At 39.2% G+C, this 19933-nt stretch overlaps 1 protein-coding gene across 3 annotated transcripts in view; it reads left to right on the top strand.

The window, feature by feature from the left end:
* Positions 1–19933, top strand: part of FYN (FYN proto-oncogene, Src family tyrosine kinase) — a 180625-nt gene that overhangs the window by 90898 nt on the left and 69794 nt on the right. For all 3 annotated transcript variants that reach the window (XM_027848688.1, XM_027848686.1, XM_027848687.1), the window contains 3 exons: positions 810–1067; positions 5726–5822; positions 19391–19489. In XM_027848688.1, the coding sequence (XP_027704489.1) occupies positions 821–1067; positions 5726–5822; positions 19391–19489 (443 nt within the window). In that variant the 5' untranslated portion in view covers positions 810–820. The remainder of the gene's footprint in view (positions 1–809; positions 1068–5725; positions 5823–19390; positions 19490–19933) is intronic.

Genomic DNA, 19933 nt, shown 5'->3' with positions numbered 1-19933 from the left:
ATGTGTGTATATATGTGTATATATAAATATACCACGTGCACACACACACACACACACACACACACACACATAGATAAATGGATAATCATCAAAGATCTTGTAAAAGGAGTTTCCTGTTCTGATACAGTTTGGACTAGATGACCTGTTACGTTCCTTCCAGCTCTGAGATTTTATAATGATGATAATTTTTATATAGCAGTCTCAAGTTTATAAAACATGTTATGTCCATCCCCTCAATAGAGCCTCAGAACAACCCTGAGGCAAATGCTATAGGTATTAGTATCCGTATTTCATGGATGAGGAAACCGAGGCTCAGAAAGTTTGAGTGACTTTTCCGTCATCACACAGCTAGTATCAGAAATAGGATTTAAAACCAGGTCTGCTTGACTCAAAGTTCAGAAAACCTGTCAACATACCACACTACTTCTTCAGTACTGCCACTTCATTCAGAGGGCAATGAGGTATCATCAGGGTGTTGTTATAGAAGAGTAATGTGATCAGAGAATGTTCATAGGTGGCCATTTGAAAAAGCAATTGAAGAAGGGTAAACTGATGGCAGGAAGACCAGTTAGGAGACTTGTTATTAATAGGCTAGGTAAGAAGAGATGAGGTCTGAGCCAGAGCTATTTGCAATGGGGGAGGAGAATTTTTGCTCACGTCCCTCACTAGACTAAAATTGTCCAAGTGAATGCTTGCAGCAACCTTGTGAATGCCACCCATCTGTTGAGTCATGAACTAAGTGAGTTCATACAAGTATGGTGACCGCTGGTGTTAATACGCCCCCTGCTCTGCCTTCTTTGTCTTTGTAGGAGTTTAGAGAATGGGCTGTGTCCAATGTAAGGATAAAGAAGCAGCAAAACTGACAGAGGAGAGAGATGGCAGCTTAAACCAGAGCTCTGGCTATCGCTATGGGACAGACCCCACTCCCCAGCATTACCCTAGTTTTGGCGTGACATCCATCCCCAACTACAACAACTTCCATGCGGCTGGTGGCCAAGGGCTCACCGTCTTTGGTGGCGTCAATTCTTCTTCTCACACCGGGACCTTGCGTTCAAGAGGAGGAACAGGTAGGCCCCAGCGTTGGGTGTTTGCTTTTGAGTGTTGTGCAGTTTAATACCTGAGCCCCAAAGACCTCTTCACTGAAAGTCACTCCACCCCAGAGCTGAAAACACTGGAGGAAATTCATTCTTTCACTTTTAAGATTTGGGGACTGTAAGAGGAAATGGGGCTCAATGTTTCATCTGAAGTGCAAGTCAAAATATCGAAGAGATGAGAAAGGAAAAAAAAAACCCTCTGATCCTCAACCCCAAAATAAGCATTATCTCAAAAATTCTTTCTGGGAGACTATGTGGATCTCATTAAATATGGTCCACTTGCCTGTGTGGACTGTTCACTACTTTGCCAATGCCAGCTTTAGAGTTTTCACTTGATCTTCTCTTTTATTTCTTCCACAATCCTCACTCTATGAGGTTAGAGGCTGACTCAGTCTTTGCCCTTCCCCTCACCCCACCCCCCAGTCTTTCCCTATGACTTTCCCATTCATTCCTGTTGACTATTCCATGTTACCCATCTACAATTCTTGACATACATGTGTATATTTAAGTCAGGGATTCTCAACCTAGAGTCCATGAACTTAGGTTTTTGCTGTTGTTGTTGTTGTTTGTTTCAATAATTACATTTCGATAGAATTGCTTTCCTTTGCAATCCTATGTATCATATGTGTTTAATCTTTTGCAACCTTGTATATTATATGCATTTAAAAATAGCTTTGCACATCCTAAGTCAATTATCATGTTCTCAGATCTTCATTTTCCTGCCTTACATTCACATTTCACTGTCATATTTGCTTATTGACTTAACTAATGCTTTGTCCAGTGTTGGATATTTCTTTGCCAAGATGCCAGAATATTTTTTCATTTGTTTTTATAAACTTTTGTTTTCTAAAGTTTTTCTACTGATTGATGTTTTATTTGTCCTGTCCTGCTGTTTATTAGAAAAACTTTGAAGAATATGGAATCTTCTCTATCCATCCATTAATCAAGTGTTTATTAAGTACCTATTGTTTGCCCAACAAACATTGTACTAGGTACAAATAAGTCTGATTTCAGCCCCTCAACCCTCACTCTCTTCATCCAGCTGACATTGAAATAGGGATGTCTTCTTTCCTTATCTGAGAAATAGGAGATTCCTTAGGGTCAGTGAGAATTTTTGTCCCTTCTCATCCTGTGTATGTGCCATACTTAATTAATGCATTTTGCAAAGGCAGTGTATCTTGAAAAGTAAAATTGGAGACACCTAGCTCACTTCCTGAACTGCCTATAATCAACCAACTCTCTGACCACCTTGTTGTGCAGGGAGGGGAAAGCAATACTTACCTCACAATGATAATTTGGCTTCATGATAAATGTAGCTTTTCCTTAAAAAGATGAATTCTAGAGACAGGTTCCCAGGCTATTCATCCCAGCATCCTTGATCAAGCATGAATGGAGAAGAGAGACGATTGGCTTGGGAGAGGAAAGAAAAAAGGGCAGGCTCCGTAGGAACAGCCCATCTCCCACTGTGTTCAGGAATGAATAAATCAATCAATTGGTTTACAGATATTTAAGACAGGGGTTCTCAACCTAGGGCCCATGAACTTAGGTTTTTTTTTAACGTTTTGATAATTATATTTTAGTGGAATTTGTTTCCTTTGCAATTCTGTGCATTACATGCATTTAAAAACATTATCCTGAAGAGTCTGTACATTTCAGCAGACTTCCATAGAGGTCCATAACACACAAAAAGGTTGAGAATCATTGATTTAAGGTGCTTTTATACAGCACCAAGACAGGGGAAAAGGCCAAAATAGTGCCTGGCAAAAAAAAAAGGCAGAATAATCTCCTATACCTGTTTCAAGAGGCACCATGTTCTCCAGCAGTTTGTGACACTTACTTATTTTGTGACACTCAATTCATACCCTGTTTGTGTAGACACACTCCCAGATAACTCATCCACACAGAGTATGAATTCTTGTAATTGGATATACAAGTCATTGAAATCATGTTTATATGTTTTTCTTGAATGCAAAAGAATCTGTTGTCACCAGCCATAATCTAAGAATAAGATACTGTCTTACTCCCATCACAACATGAAATCCAAACATGAAATCCAAAAATAAATTGATAAGTAGCATGGATGAATTTTGCTGCCTTGCACTATTAATGATCTTTTGTTTTATATCTGGATATTATGGATAAGAGGCAGTGTTGTATAGTGGATAGAATTAAAAGCCAACCCCAGATTCATGAATACCTGGGTCCAATTCTTACCTCTGATATATGCTAACTATCTGCCCCTGGGTAAGTCACTTGCTCAGTGTCCCAGGCAACCCTCCAGATCTAGTGATTACAGGAGACTTGTAAAGCAGCATTGGTAGAGGGTATTTCTTCACCAGGAATTCTCTGTTTTAATGAAATTTCAGGTCTAGTCCAAATGCTGTGTGTGTGCATGTATACACACACATATACATATATGTAGATTGTGTGCATGTGTGTATGTTTACATATACATATGTACATGTCTGTGTGTATACATATATACCCTACCTCCCCAAGGACAATGAAGATTTAAAAAGGCAAAGATAGAGTTATACTCCTATAGCATATTACTTTGTATATAGTATTCCATAAATACATATTAATTGATTGATTTTACAGAAGAGGGAAAGAGAAATTTAATCATGGACCCTAAAATGCCATCCATGACACAAAATAAGACTTTCTTAATATAAATTTGATGACCTTTAAAGATAATTAAAGGAAGTTTTCTAGGAGCAGGCACTAAAAAAATGCTTACTGACTTAACTATTCAATTGGTTCCAGACCTATTTGTATGTCCCTTGAGATGATCAGAGTGAATGACCTTCCAGGCACCCAGGAGACCCATTTTTCAGCAACATACCAAATAGCCTCTTTTCTAACCATTCAAAGAAGCCTAAAGAAAAGAACATGATTGCCAAATGAGTCTCCTTTTGTATGGTCAGACTGCATACCTGATGAATACCAATTTTCCAGCAGGAAGTCCCTCTTTGAGCAGGATTGAAAGATTCAGTACCACGTGCTCTTCTAACATTTTGAATGGTCTCATTTGCACATCTGTTGTCTTGAAACTACTTCAGTTGCAGAGTCTCTTAATGAATAATTGAGAAGGACTGAGTTCTTCTTGCCATCGAAGGTACTTTGAAGTGTGGGGAAATTTAATTGAGAAGCCAGAGCAAAGAGAATTAGAAAATTAACCCAACAGGAAAGAAAGAGTCGACACTCTTTTATGTTCAAAGCAAAGTGTGTGTAGTGTGTGTGTATGTGTACACATATTTGGAGCATATACATATATTTGGAGGCAATCGGGGGTAAGTGACTTGCCCAGTGTCATGCACCTGGTAGGTGTCTGAGGCCATATTTGAACTCAGGTTCTTCTGACTCCAGGACCTGTACTCTATCCACTGTGCCACCTAACTGCCCCCACAAAGTATGTATTCTGAAGCAAAAAGACCTCTCTTTTGGCCAGAGTACACTCGTTATGGACAAGTGAGTGAGTAAAGGCAAAGTCTTTTTCCATGAAATGTACCATGTAGCCTCTTTAAATGCAATCGACCCTTCCACCAACAACAGAAACACCTACTTTCAATGGAGGGAGCATTAAGCACCCATCCTGAAATGGGTTATCTGAGTAACTCTAGATTATATCAGACAGTCAATCAGTCAAGTATTTATTTAGTGCCTATATGCTAGGCACTGTCCTAGGTGATAGAGATAGTGATAGAGATACAAAGACAAAAATGAAATAGTGGCTGCCTTCAAGGAGCTTACATTCAATTAAAATGTACCCTAATAAGATTTAGTATCAGAGTAAATATTGCTTTAACCAAGGGTATGAAGGCCAATTTTACCTAGCCCTTCAACAAAACAAGTTATTGTTGTAATCAATTCATTAAATCAGTGAGTACTTATTAAGTGCTCATTTCCATATGCAAAGCACTGGGGATAGAAACACAAAGAATAAACCATGTAGCTGCCTTCAAGTCTTGTCTCAGATGTATGCTAGTTGTATAGCCTGGGCAAGTCACTTAATATTTTAGTCTCTCCTCCTCACCTCCCCAGGCAACTCTCTAAGACAATAAGTTTGCTTTGGTAAAGGGAGTTCCTTACCAGTAAAGTAATAAGGCTCATACAAAAAAAAAAAAAAAAAAAAGTCATCTCATGTATTCATTCAGAGATGATGTATGCAGATCAAATTTGTGTTTCCTTGGACAAAGCTTGCAACCTAAATTAACCCTAACAGAGACAACAAGCAAATAAATATATACAAATGTTAGCATATGTTTGTTTTCATGCTGTTGCCCTTTTTAGACTATGAGCAACTCAAGGGCATGGACTGTCTTTTGTCTTTCTTTGCATCCCCAGCACTTAGTATGGAACATAGTATATAGTAGGCATTTAATAAATGCTTATTGACCCAGTAAATCATTTTTCCCACGTATTAATTGTGATATTATATCTTGTTACGGCCTTGTGACCTGATGAAGCAATATTTAACCATATCACCAGTGCCAACAGCATCAGGGAGAAGTGAGCTTTTTTATTTCTTAATTTTTTTTTTGGTGGCGGGAAAGAGGAAATGAGATTAATTTCTGTGAATCAGTATCTTCTTCTGTAATCTCTGCTTTTGGTTTGTTTTCTTTCCCCAGGTGTAACCCTTTTTGTGGCCCTTTATGACTATGAAGCACGAACAGAAGATGACCTGAGTTTTCATAAAGGAGAAAAATTTCAAATACTTAACAGCTCGTAAGTTTGGGAAGCGCCCTTGAGGATTACTAGTGCTTTTGACTTTGGGGAGGAGATTTTTGCGCTATCAATTCTTAGCTTTTCCAGATGTGAGGAAGGCAGTGGAAGCACTCAGCCAATTAGGCAAACCAGAGCAATATAAATTTGGGAAAACAAACACAGTTGGTGACCCCATGCAATGTCCCATGAAACTACACCTCCAGAGAGTTTTTGAAATACACCACAATAGTTGAGCATCCTCCCCCATCCATCCATGATTTCAAAAGCCTGGCACATGACTTGGCTGCCTACGTTAGGCACTGCTTAGAGAATCCCCACCCCCCACGTTTCAGACATTCTACTCTCTATGCCCTCACTCAGAGCATGCAACAAATTCCTTCTGTTTTCAAAACTCCTAAACATTCCAGTCAGTGAGATTTGCAGGGGCGTTTCCAAATAATGTGATTTTGTGACTGAAACCTTTGTGAGATGGAAAGAGAAGAGATTTCACCCACCCAAGTGTGTGATTGCGATGTATGCATTTTAAATGTGGTCATCAGGAGCAAAGCAGAACAAATGGTACAAACCTGATGCCACATTTGCATTTTATAAATGCTGCATTTTATGCCAGGCTTAGTATAACTGGTATTGGTTAACATGCTCTTACAATGAAATGTCTTCTTTTAAAGGATAAAGGAAATAATGATCACATCCCCACCTCAGGTTCCAAATATCATCTAGAGTAGATGAATCTGACTGAATTAGTATGTAGATAAGAGCCCTCTCCGAAATCCAAGCTCCCTAGAAAATAGTATGGTGAGGAAAGCCTTTTCCCAAAGTTTCAATGGTTTTTCTTTACCAGTGCTATCACTAGTAAGTGGAAGAGAACCTGAGTAGGAGGTTGTTTCATAGATGCCCAGTTCTGACTTGCTGTCATTCCAGCTCTGGTTAGCAGTCTTGCTTTCTTCATTCCAGCAAAGACCTAGCTCCCTTTGTATATTCCCAAACTTCATGCAGTGAGAAAACTGGGTTCTGCCTAAAATGGTACTCTTAGCGACCCCTTAGGGTGTGAGATCATGGGGCTAGAAATAGAAAGGATGGACTGGAGAGGAGAAGCATTTTATCCAAATGTTATCTCGTTTGATACACACAACAACCTAGGAGGTAGGTACTGTTATTCTCTCTAATAGTTGAGGAAACTGAGACAAACAGAGGCCAAGTGACTTGCCCAGGATCACACAGCTGGTAAGTGTCTGAGATTGGAGTTGAACTCAGATCTTCCTGACTCCAGGCCCAGCACTCTATCCCCTGCGCCATCCAGCTGTAGAGGTTGCACTATTTATATCCCTTGTCTCTGGAGGGAAAAAATGAGAAAAGTTATTGACAGTGAACAGCCTCAGATTTGAACTCAGGTAGATAGTCTTCCTGACTCTAGGCCTGGCACTCTATCCACTGCACCACATTGTGTGTGTGTGTGTGTGTGTGTGTGTGTGTGTGTGCGTGTGCGCAACTTATTAGCTTCCACTTAAAGACCTTTTCCAGTGAAGGGAAGAATGAACCTATCACCCTCTAGAGGCAGTAAAAAACCCTTTATTGTGTTATCCATGGACTTCCACGGTCTGGTTCCAATTTACCTTTTCAGTTTTTATTTTCAGATGAGTCTTCCTGACTCCAGGGCTGGCACTCTATCCACTATGCCACCTACTTCCCTGTATATGTTCGTGTGCACGCACACACACACACGCACACACACATCCATACACATGTTCTTTCCTTCTGTATGCTTCTTTTTTTGTCTTTGCGTGTGTATATGTGTGAATATACATACTTATCTACATGTACATATATAATTATACTTGTATATATATATATAATTATGTAAGCATATACAGTATATGTTGAGTATACATCCTACTTGTGTGTGTATCAAGTACAAGTAATATTTGTGCGTGTGTATGTGTATATATATATATATATACACACACACACACATTTATGTAGTATTTGTGTGCGTGTATATATACATACACAACTATTTCAAAATACATACAAAATAAACATATAAATATAAGAAAATGATGGTGAGAAGAAGACACTAGAAGCTTAGGGGAGATGAAGAAAGACAAGTACAAGATGATATTTGACATGAGATTTGAAGTAAGCCAGGGATTCTAAGAAGAAACAGTGAGGAAGGAGTGTGTTCTAGGTATGGGAGAAAGCCTGTACAGAGTCAAAAAAGATGTTATATCTGAGGAACAACAAGAAGGGCAGTTTTGCTGGACTGTAGAGAGCCTGAAGGGAACTAAAGTCTAAGAAAGCTAAAAAGGTTAAGCTGGAAGTAGATCATAAGGGCCTTTAAATGCCAGACGGAGAAGTCTGAGTTTGACTCTAGAGATAATTAAAAAACCTTTGGAGTTTATTGAATAGTATAATAAGTGACCTGTGGTTGGACCTGGTGCTTTAGGAAATCCACTTTTGACAGTAGAGAATGGATTGGAGAAGGGACGGAGTTGAGGATCTAGTAGAGATAAGAAGTGACAAGTACCTGAACTAGGGTTTTGGCCATGTGCATAGAAGGACCCACATGCTGAAGATACTGGGGAGTTAGAGACTGTAAGACTGGTTACCTGGTTGGATATCTGAGATGAGTGAGCATGAGGAACCCAAGATTACACTAAAGTTGCAAATCCGGTAACCAGAAGGATGGTGATGACCTCAATAGTAACAGGGAACTTGGAAAGGGTGGCAGGTTTGGGAGAAAGATAACAAGTTCTGTTTCAGGCATGTTGAATTTGAGACGTCTATGGGTCATCCAGTTAAAAATGTCTACTGGCTAGTTCATGATGTAGGACTGGAGCCCAAGAGATATACTAGAGGTGCATATATAAATTCAGGATGATGTTTAAACCCATGGGAGCTGACAAAAGAATGTCAGAGAGAAGGCTTTAGTACAGAGCCTCAGGATACACCCACAGTTAGGGCTGGAATATAGATCATGATCCAAAAGAAGTGGTCAGATAGGAAGGAGGTGAGAACCAAGAAAGAACAGAGAGGAAAGAGCATCCACGAGAAGGTGGTCAACCATGTATGTCAAATATTGTGGAGAACTCAAGGAAGAAGGATGAAATCTGGTGACAATAGGCCACCACATTTGGAAGTTCAAGATTATTAGTAACTTTGAAGAGAGAAATTTCACTGTAGGAAGCCATATTCCAAAGAGTTGAGAAGTGAGAGAAGAGGAAGTAGACACAATGAGGGTTAATCTTTTTTTTTTTTTTTGTAAAGTTTGGCTGTGAAAAGGAAGAGAGAAAGGAGAATAACTTGAGAAGTTGTAGGGTTGATTTATTTTTTTAGAGATAAAGGAAAGCTAGGAGTGTTTGTAGGCAGCAGGAGAAACTAGTACAAAGGGAGAAATGGAACATTAGAGAGAGAAGAGGGATGATTCTGGGATCATGGTATAAGTAGAGGGGATAGCCTTGGTAAGGAGATGGGCTACCTTGACATCAGAGAGGAGCAACAACAGAATGGTGAATGATTTAAAGGGGTCTTATAATGCAGAGAAGGGGAAGTTCTCTTCAAATGGCCTTAATTTTCAAAGTAAAGTATGAAGCTTTGAGGGTCGAAGGAAGGGTTTATGTGGGAGACCTGAGGAGAGAAAAGACAGTCTAGAATAACTGCTCTGGGAAGTGTAATTAATGGAGGGAATCAAACACACCTAAACTGGGGGGGGCGGGGATTATGGGGTCTCAATGGCTAGCTCAGTTCTGAACAACTCAGATTAACAGTGGCATTATATCCCTCTTCCCAGCACCTTCCCATCTCTCTCTCTCTCTCTCTCTCTCTCTCTCTCTCTCATACACACACACATACACATACACATACTCTTTCTCTCTACACATATGTATATGTGTGTATACATATACGTACACATATATACATATGTGTGTATACACACTCATAGTCTCTATTCCATTCTCTAATGACCTGTGTTACCTGTTAATGCCCATTGATGCTGAATTCTGAAATAGGCTCAGTCCTTCCCTTCCCTCCTCTGATATTTCTACTTCTCCTATTTAGAATCACAGGACATCAGAGTGATAAGGGACCTGGTCCAACCCCTCAGTTTATAGATAATGAACCTGAGGTTCAGTGAGGGAAATGTCTTGTCCCAAGAAACACAACTATTTAGTGTCAGAGAAAAGATTAGGATAGAGGCTTTCTGATTCATTGTCTAATTCTTCTAACACTGTGCCGTGCTACCTCCCCTGATTTTTTTGAGATGGCTTAGAGCTTTTAAAACAGATTGAAGAAAACTTTATGAAGTGAAAACTAAGGCATCCTGGGAGATCTTACCAACCTCTCTGTGGCCTTGAGATTATTAGTGATAGCAAATGGGTATAAATATCCAAATAGCTGGACACAAACCTTTTAACAAATGTCCAGTCCTTTTCCAAGGAATGGGTCCCTTCTTCCCCCTCCCATTAGCTTATCTGGTCCCTCTAACTTTGTCTTTCCACAACATAAACTGAAATTAAAGACAAGCATTCCAGGAAGATCAAATCCATCTTCACCCACATCTTTTAATTGGTCTACATTTAATTTCATGTTGGCCATTGTAGTATGAGCTCATCTTTTTTCTACAAGAAGTAGGTATTATAAAGTTTCTCAGATGTGTATCTTTTTTTACTGTCTATACAGCTGTACTTCTTTGTTGTGTGACTTAAATGCCCCAATTCCAAAGTTAGATACAAACAAATACAACCGTGCAGAAGTCAAATATATGCACAGGGAAGATGTAAAACCATGGAGCAATAAAGCAGCAGAGAAACAGATGGCATCTGTTTCCTTCCCTTACCCACTCCCGCCCTGCCCCTTCCCCAGCCCCTGGCTCTTGTCAGCTGGAAGGATCCAGTTCTCACAGGGCAGCTGCCGCCTCCTGGTGTGTGTCCTCCCACTCCTTGGCTGATTGAGAGGCAGGAGCTGGAGGCCCTGGGGCCCCTCCTGTTTAGAAAAACAAACCATGGTGCCATCAGATTCATTGAGCCTCCCAGAATCTCAGAGACTGTCTAGGCCAACTGGTCTTTGATCAGAAATCTCCTCTGGGCATCCCCCAATAAATGTTCATGGGCCCACTCCCTCCTGAGGCAGCTCCAATTTCTTCATCACATCCAGCTATTTCCATCTCATCTCAAATGAGTGTGACACTACTACCACACTGGAGGTAGAATGTAAACCTACCTGAAGCTAGGGATTACCATTTCTCTCTTTATCTCTAGTACAAGAGCTTCATAAATGTTTATGAAATGAAATGGGGACAGGGTATCTTATAGATTCCTGGGATCCATGATTCTAAGTACCAGATATTCTCTCAGGACAAATTTCTCTCAACTGATCCATAAGCATCAATTAAAGTTGACTACATTTTATGAAGTAGTCCTGCTTTCCCCTTTAGCCCTGCATCATTTTCATCATTTGTAAAAAATAATGTATCATGGCTTCAATTAAAGTTGATTATGTATTATAAAACAATCCTGGTCCCCCCCCCCATCATTTTCTCCATTTGTGAAAAAATAATGTATCGTGTATCTGTCCAACAACTCTTTTTTTTTTTTTATTACCTGGGGAGAACAGTTTCGATGGTAGGTAACTACTTGTGAAGTCAAATCATTTTAAGCTAGTCTTCAACTTGAAGAGTCCGTGGAAATAAATCGTGATTTAAAGTATCATTCGAACATTTGGTAAAAATAAGTACTGATGTCTTGTCCAAAGGATGACATGAGTCAAGTTGCCATATGTAAGATAGATAATAGCCAAGAGTTTTTTTGTTTGTTTTTTAATTGAATTCCAACATTTATAATAAAAATGTGTCTTGGCTGCATTCCATGAACTTGAATGCAGCCCTAAATGACTTAAGTTGGCAAGCATTCCCTGGCTCATCAGATCACCAGGTGCCCCACGATCCCTCGAATCACACATCCTTTTTGCCTGAAACTTGGGAGACAAACAGGATGCAAGGACAAGCGTTCTTGATGGTCCTTCGGATTCAGGATGGGGAAAAGGGCCGTAATACTGAAAAACATCAGAAGGGCAAGACTTAAAGGAGACTGTGGTGAATTACAAATACCATATGCATCATTCAGTCTGGATTAATGAATTAATGTAGAATATTTTGCAAGAAATATAATTTTATTTCTCAAAGAATGATTTTGAAAATTCCACAAACAATTATGAATTATCTATGATGTACAAAGTACTTCTTGCTAAATCCTGTGAATATTAGAGGAATAGTTATGACACAGGTCCTGCCCTTAAGAATTTTGTTTTCTCCCCAGAGATGGTGGTAGGCAGGAATATCAATCATGTATATATACAGAGAAGTATAAAATGAGGGAGGGTGTGATTGTGGGAAAAAGAAGTCCAGGGGAAGAACTCTAGGAATCGTTGAGAAAAGGGAGGACGTAAGAAAGGAAATGTTGCCTAGCAGAGGTCTTAGGTTAGGAGACAGACACCTAGGATTTCTTTAGTTTAGGGCAGATGTGTCAAACATGTGGCTGGCTGGTCTTCAGCTGCCCAACCCAGATTAAGATGTAATTGGGAGGGGCAGCTAGATGGCACAGTGGATAGAGCACCAGCCCTGCTGAGTTCGAATGTGGCCTCAAACACTTGACACTTACTAGCTGTGTGACCTTTGGCAAGTCACTTAACCCCATTGCCTCGCCAAAAAAAAAAAAAATGTGATTGGGAATATTTAACAAAATAAATAAAAATACAATGAATCATAGATAATGTCAGTATATGGTTTTCTAAGCCAATCTGTGCCTACAGGGATCCTGTATGGTTTAGTGACCCCTTTTATATTTAAGTTCGACATCAGTGGTGTAGGGAACCCCTGGATAAGGAAACTCCCTCTACCAACACAAGCCAGCACTTTCTCTATAACTTGTAGTCACAGCGAGTTACTTAGAACACCAAGCAGTCAAATGGCATGCGCAGGGTCACACAGCCAGTATGTATCAGAAGCAAGACTTAGACCTGAGTCTGCCTCTCTAATAGAGATCTTACTTTACTCAATACTTAAGAACTGTTTAATATTTGTATCAATTGTTATTATCATAATAAGTGTTTCTTAAATAGATAAATATACTTACTTTGTGATCCTGTTTATACTATTAATTTGCTCTGGCTTTTTTGATCAAAAAAATATGCTTCACTTCAACTCCTGCATGTTACAAAACCCTTTTTACTTAGAGGTCTGATCACTATGTACTACTAAGTACTATTATTACTTTGGATTTCTTTTTACTTAGAGGCCTAATCAATCACTATGTATTATGAAGTACTATTGCTACTTTGGATTCAGGAAGGGGGAAAAGGTTGCTGTGCATCGTAGATAATAATTGTTTGTGGGATTTTTTAAATATATTCTTAAAGGAAGGAATATATATTTCTTGTAAAATATTCTACAATTCAGCCTTTTCATTAATTTAAATTGAATGTATAGTACTTTAAAAAAAAATCTATAGGATCGTAGATTTAAAGTTGGAAGGTAGACCTTAGATCTAGTCCAGGTATCAAACTCAAATAGGTCCCTGCTAGGGGCGCACTGACTTAGAAAACTAAAATTAAAATTATATCGTATTGCATTTTTATTTATTTTGTTAAACATTTCCCATTTACACTTCAATCTGGTTCAGGAGCAAGAGGGCCTTGAGTTTGATACCTCTGATCTAATCCAATCCCATCAATATACAAATGAGGAACAGAGAAGTAACTTACCCAAGATCTTCCAGGTAGAAGAGCCAGATTTCAACCTTTGAATCCAAATCTAGCACCCTTTGTTCTGTACCAAATTGCCCCCTGTCATTTATATAGCATTTTATGGTTTGCAAAGCAAATCTATACATCACTGAATTTGATACAAGCAAATGAAATAAGTACTATAGAAGTTTTCCCCATTTTACAGATGAGGAAACAAGGCATAGAGAGGCTAAAAGATTTCCTGGACCATGGCCACTCAACTAACAAGTGTTTGAGAAGGGATTTGAACCCAGGTTTTCTTTCCTTCTCCTCTGCATATTGTGTGACTGAACTAATTGTAGATCATTTTGGTCAAAACCTAGCAGTTTTGCTCTAAATCAACATGAACTAAAATTTTAGGCTTTGTTGAAATGTTTAATATAGGATTTGAATGAGAAATTGTTTTAGCCATACCATTTCAACTAAATGAAAAAACTAGGTTGGATCCCTATCAGCAAATGTACAGCAAAGTATTTGTACACTGTCTAGAAAAGTTGACTTTCTTGTCTATCCTAAAGTTAATGCATGCTTTAAAAAATTAAATAAACTAGAATTCACATGATAAACGTGATCCTATCTTCAAAACTAATCTCCCATTGCAAACATTTATTTTCCCCCCACCATTTTGGAACATTTTCAAGGTGTGCCTGCTTAGATTTTTCATGATGAAATGTCTCCACCTAGTGGTGCTTTTGGGCAGTAAAGTATTGTCTCTAATGGAAGATCGTTGGACCAAATTGTATTGAAAGTCATTTCCCTAAGCACAGAGAATTTTAAAATATGAAGTACGGTATTTAAAAAGAATGAAGTCTGAGAACTTTCTTGGTGTGTGCTGGTGTAACTATATTCATTCTTCCTCACTGTCCTAGTTCTTCAGGCATAAGAAATGAAGACTGACTAAGCCATTGGAAGACTTAATTTCATGAAATCTGAACTTGTAATAATAACCAGACATTCATATAGTGTTTTAAAATTTGCAAAATGCTTTGCATATATTATCTCATTTGAGACTCACACTATCCCTTTGAAGGCACAATAGGTGCTCCAGGTATTTTTATCATTGTGGACAGTGAGGAAACTGAGGCTTAGATTAAGGGGGAAAGAGAAGGGAATACATGTATTAAGCACCTAGTATGTGTCAGGCATTGTGCTGAGCACTTTATAGATATTATCTCATTCAATTTCATAACACCACAAAGTTGGTGCTGTTATCCCCATTTAATACACGAGGAAACTGAGGCAGACAGAGGTTAAGTGACTTGCCCAGCATCACAGAACTAGTCTAAAGCCAGATTTGAACTCATATCTTCCTGACTGCAGGCCTAGTGCTCTGTCTTGCCCATGGTCACACAACTAAGGGGAAGTGTTAGAAACAGAATTTAAACCCAGGTCTCAGCTAAGACAAGCTTCACCTTCTGTCTACTATAGCGCATTGCCCTTGTGGAAGCAATTATGATTACATTAATCTGTTTCTGTATTTTTAATGCAGTGAAAGAGGAGCTTCCTTTAGTACAATTTCAAAATTACTTGAGAAACTCATGTAAAATTAGTTTTCATGCAGCCATAGACTCCCTTTTGCCAGCATCATATTTCTTGTGGGTTGTTTTGTTTTGCCATTTGAAAGCTCCATTAAGCATTTTCTCACAGCTGCATCTGTGGCATAAGTTGGCTTGGTGCCTTCTACTAAAACGACTTTGCTCTGGTTTTTGATTCAGTCCTACCTGGGGATGTTGTTGCTTGGTGAATTCCTTGAGTATTGTTCTAATCCTTTGGTCTCTATGGAGTGGTACTGTGGGAGCCAGTCTTCTCTTTAATCCTGGGGGCTGGACTTTCTCTAACTAATTAAGTCAGACTGAGGAAAATCTTTAACAGGGCCAAAAGCCAACACATTTTCTTCCCTGTCTGAGTGCTTTGAAACTGAGCTTAGTCAGAGAGTGATAAAAGACCTGGGATTTCTCCCTGTTGCCTCCAAGGACCAAAAAAGGAGGCAGGCAGAGAGACAGACAGAGACAGAGAGAGAGAAGAGAGACAGACACAGAGACAAACGGAGAGAAACAAGGACAGAGAGACAGAGAGGAGAGATAGAAAGAAACAGGGACAGAGATAGACAGAGGAGAAATACAGAGAGAGAAAGACAGGGACAGAGAAACAGAGAGAAAGAGAAAGAGAGGGTGCATGCCTACCTGTGTCCCTGGTTGATCCATTGGTCTTTTTAGCACTGGTCAAACTGCTAACTCTTCAGGGCTAGGGATTGCATCTGGTACCACTTTTATATCCCTCCCACTCCCACCTAGCCCAGTTCTTTGCCCGCAGTGGACACTGTCCAAATGTTATCATGGAGACCCTCAGCTACCTCTGTTAATAATAACTCCCATCTACACGAGCACTCTTGAGTTTCAAAAAGCACAATTTTCACAGCAACCTTGCAAATTTGGCAGTGCAAATTCCCCATTTTACAGATGGAAAAAGTGAGATTGTGAGAAGCTAAATGACTTGCCTGTGACCACATACAACTAGGAAGTATTTGTGTCAGGATTCAAACCCAGGTCTCCTGACTCCTTATCCTTTCCACTTTGCCATGTGACCCCCTCAAATGAAGAGAGAGGGTTAGAAGGAAGAAGACCAGTCCCTCTGGACTATTGCTGTAGCCTGCTTTTTTATCTCCCTGCCTCAAATCTCTTCCAGCTCCAATCTGTCCTCATTGTTAGTGTTGTGTTGTTTCAGTCATGGCCAACTTGCCGTGACTCCATTGGGGTTTTCTTGAGAGAAATACTGGAGTGGTTTGCCATTTCCTTCTCTAGGTCATTTTACAGATGAAGAAACTGAGGCAAACAGGGTTAAGCGGCTTGCCCAGGGTCATACAGTTACTAAGTGTCTGAGGCCTTTTTTTTTTTTTTTTTTAACTCAGGTCCTCCTGACTCTAGGTCCACTGTGCCACCTAGCTGCCCAGTCTGTCCTCTATTCGACTGTCAAATTGATTTTCCTTAATGCTAGTGCTTTCCCTCTGAGATTATCCTCAATTTATTCTGTCTGCATCTTATTTATACATAATTGTTTGCATCTTGTCTCCCCATCCCCTACCCCCTTTAGAATGTGAGGTCCTTGAGTGCAAAAAATATATTTTGTCTTTCTATCTCCAGTGCTTAGCATTATGCCTGGTGCACAAGAGGTGCTTAATAAATGCATGTTGACTGACCCCATATTTTGTTCGTTGGTAAACTATAAGACCAGAAGTATTCAAGGGAAATATAATCTTTTATTTTATTAAATGATATCATTTTATTAAATGATAGAAAGGATAGAAAGGGAGACAGAAACGTGCCAATAGCCATTCAGACTCTTACTTCTGTCTTGCCTTGAAATCACATCCTTCAATAAGCCACATAGACAGTAACTCCACACGCCTACAGAACAGCGCCACTGAACACTTGTGAATACAAATGAGTGTAGCTAAAGAAAAAAAGATTCCTTTGGTGAATTCTCTCTCTCTCTCTCTCTCTCTCTCTCTCTCTCTCTCTCTCTCTCTCTCTCTCTCTCTCTCTCATACACACGCACACACACACACACACACACACACACACACACACAAACACAAAATGAAGCTGTTTTGCAAGCTTGCCGTAGACCATCCTCAAATCAGGAAGGATTACCCACTGCCTCTGGCATAGAGGCATCTCTGCCTTTAAATAACACCCTCTTCTCCTCCCCTTCCCTGCCCCCTTGTGGCAGTCCTTGACTTAAAGGGATTTGACTTCTAACACTGCACATTGCCCACATAGCCACGCAAGCAGGCAGCATATGGATTAAAGTACCTGTCACTCAACTAATTTTGAAAAAATGGATGCTAGCCAACCTCAGATGCAGCAAAGATCTGGTAGATTTTTTTACATGCCTGTGCTTGTTCATGGGGAATTTCCAGTGGAAAGAAAGGAAAAGGCAGCTAAGTGAACATTCCTGAATCAGGTTTCTCAAAAAACATTAAACATTATACCTAAATTTTTTTTCTTTAAAGCAAAGGCTTCTTTACCTGGGGCCTGGGAACTTTTAAAAATAAATTCGATAGCTGTATTTCAACATAATTGTTTTCCTCTGTAATCCTATGTATTTTACTTCATGCATTTAGAAGCGTTATTCTGAGAAGGGGTCCAGAGATTTCACCAGACTGTCAAAAAAGGCCATGACACAAAGAAGTTAAAAAAAACCCTGGCCTTAAAGTCTTCTCAAAGATGCACATTAAAATGTCTCCCAGCAAAAATGTTTCTTCATCTTCTGATGTGTTACAATAAAAACAATGCAGGAATTAAGAATAAGATAACAAGGGTATACAGTGGGCTATTAAATGTACTGTATTAATATACTGTAGCATATTAGTAATTAGTAATACTGTAGCATATTAAGAGTAATGTGATTGTTTATTAAATTGCTCTGCTTGATTTGAATATACTTAGAAAGTTGTACATTGTACAGAATATGGGGTCACCATTTTAGTTTTTAAATATGGCATTTGTAGGGATTTCTAGAATAAAGCTGGGCATCAGGAGCATGTCTCACTATTATGATATTGTTTCTTTGAGAAAATCTGATCTAAATTCTGTATCATTTAAACTTAGAGCATCTTTTCCAGAATATTGTGAGCATAAGGATTGTCTTCTAACTAGATTCATGGTACATCATATGTGCAGTGAAGTTTATTCTCTTGCTTTCCATGGGCATGCTTGAATTCTCTTTGCATATCAATGTAACACTGTAAACTACAGTAACCGAGATCTCCACAGAGGTTTCAGTTCAATTTTCCCTTCCCAAGCTATTTACCTACATTTCCTAACCTAGAATAGGAGTTCATTTTTGTGGAGATCTAGGCAGTCCTTTAAGATATGTAGTGATGTTTCCCAGAAGCATCTTGGGGTCTCTGTTCTGCTCTGTACTGCCCCACAATGTAAGTGCTGAAATCTCAGAGTTCTGTAACTTCCATGGAAGCATCCTCAGCCCTTCTTTGTGGCCCAGTAACCTAAATCTGACATATGAGAACACAGATCTATATTCAGTTTATAGTTCATTGAGCTGGAGCTGCTAGTACCCTCCCTCCCTAATTATCTCATTCTATTTAACTACCTGGTGTTTATTTTGCATATGCTTATATATAGACAAAGGATCATGCCTCTCCCAATAGAATGTAAGCACCTTGAGAGCAAGGATTGTTTCATTTTTAGTCGTTGTATCTCTAGTGCCTAGCACAGTACGCCGGGTACATAATTGTTACTTAGTAAATTGTTGATTAGTAGAGCTTTCATCAGTGTCGACAGAAATAGGGCAACACGTGACTTAAGCTTGTGCCCTTCATTACAGGAGATGTTGGAATTTGGGGAAGGTGAAAGGGGAGAAGCATTTATTAAGCGCCTTCTATCTGCCAGGAACTATATTAAGTACTTTAAGAATGTCCCATTTGAGCCAGAGCAGTAAAGAGAAGTTATGTTGTAAAGTGAATACTAGAATGCTAGATTCTATTAGCTATAAGTTTCTTAAGGGTAGGCATAGGTACCTAAATTATCTTTGAATCTCCAGCACCTATCAAAGTGCCTGGCATTTAACAGGTTCTTAATACATGCTTGTTTATTGATTTGTATTCCCCAAGTTAAGTATACTACACATAGTAAACTCTTAATGTATATTGAATGAATGAATAATTAGGAAATGCTTTCTAATTCTTCTGGCAGCTTTAAATATATGAGTATAAATTATATTAAAGAATTATTTATTAACCTCACATTTTATTCTGTCTTCTTGTTTTACAGTGAAGGAGACTGGTGGGAAGCCCGTTCCCTGACAACAGGAGAGACTGGTTACATTCCCAGCAATTATGTGGCTCCAGTTGATTCTATCCAGGCAGAAGAGTAGGTCTTTGTTCTTAATTTGTTGTTGTTGTTTTTTTTTCACTTTAATCAGTAATTTCCAAGAATTACTAACACAGTGCTAAGGTAGATACCAGAGATTTGTGTTAGTCCTTAGCCTTAGCTTCACTGTTCATCAAGTAGCAGCAGTGATGCTGCTCTGCTCCAGCACTCTACCAGTAGCAATAAGTATAGGGAGTACGTTAATATCCTAGGACCAAGAAAATCAGGAACAATGAACTACTCTTGCAACTCCCTCTGTGGTAGAGTGGTAAAAATGATTCTGTGGGCATCTCTAGTTGTAAGAGCTAGTGGGTCACAGAGGGAAAGGCTCCTTTAAAGGGTTTTTATCTGATAGCCTTTTTACTGATTCCAGTCTGGGACAAGGAAAAGCGGTCAATCTACCAAACATGGAAACTTGGTTCTATCACTTGACATTGGGGGTAA

Source organism: Vombatus ursinus, unplaced genomic scaffold, assembly GCF_900497805.2.
Source record: "Vombatus ursinus unplaced genomic scaffold, bare-nosed wombat genome assembly UNPS02006779.1, whole genome shotgun sequence".
NCBI lineage: Eukaryota > Metazoa > Chordata > Mammalia > Diprotodontia > Vombatidae > Vombatus > Vombatus ursinus.
The sequence above is the reverse complement of the archived record's forward strand: the minus strand, read 5'-3'. Positions and strand labels throughout refer to the sequence as shown.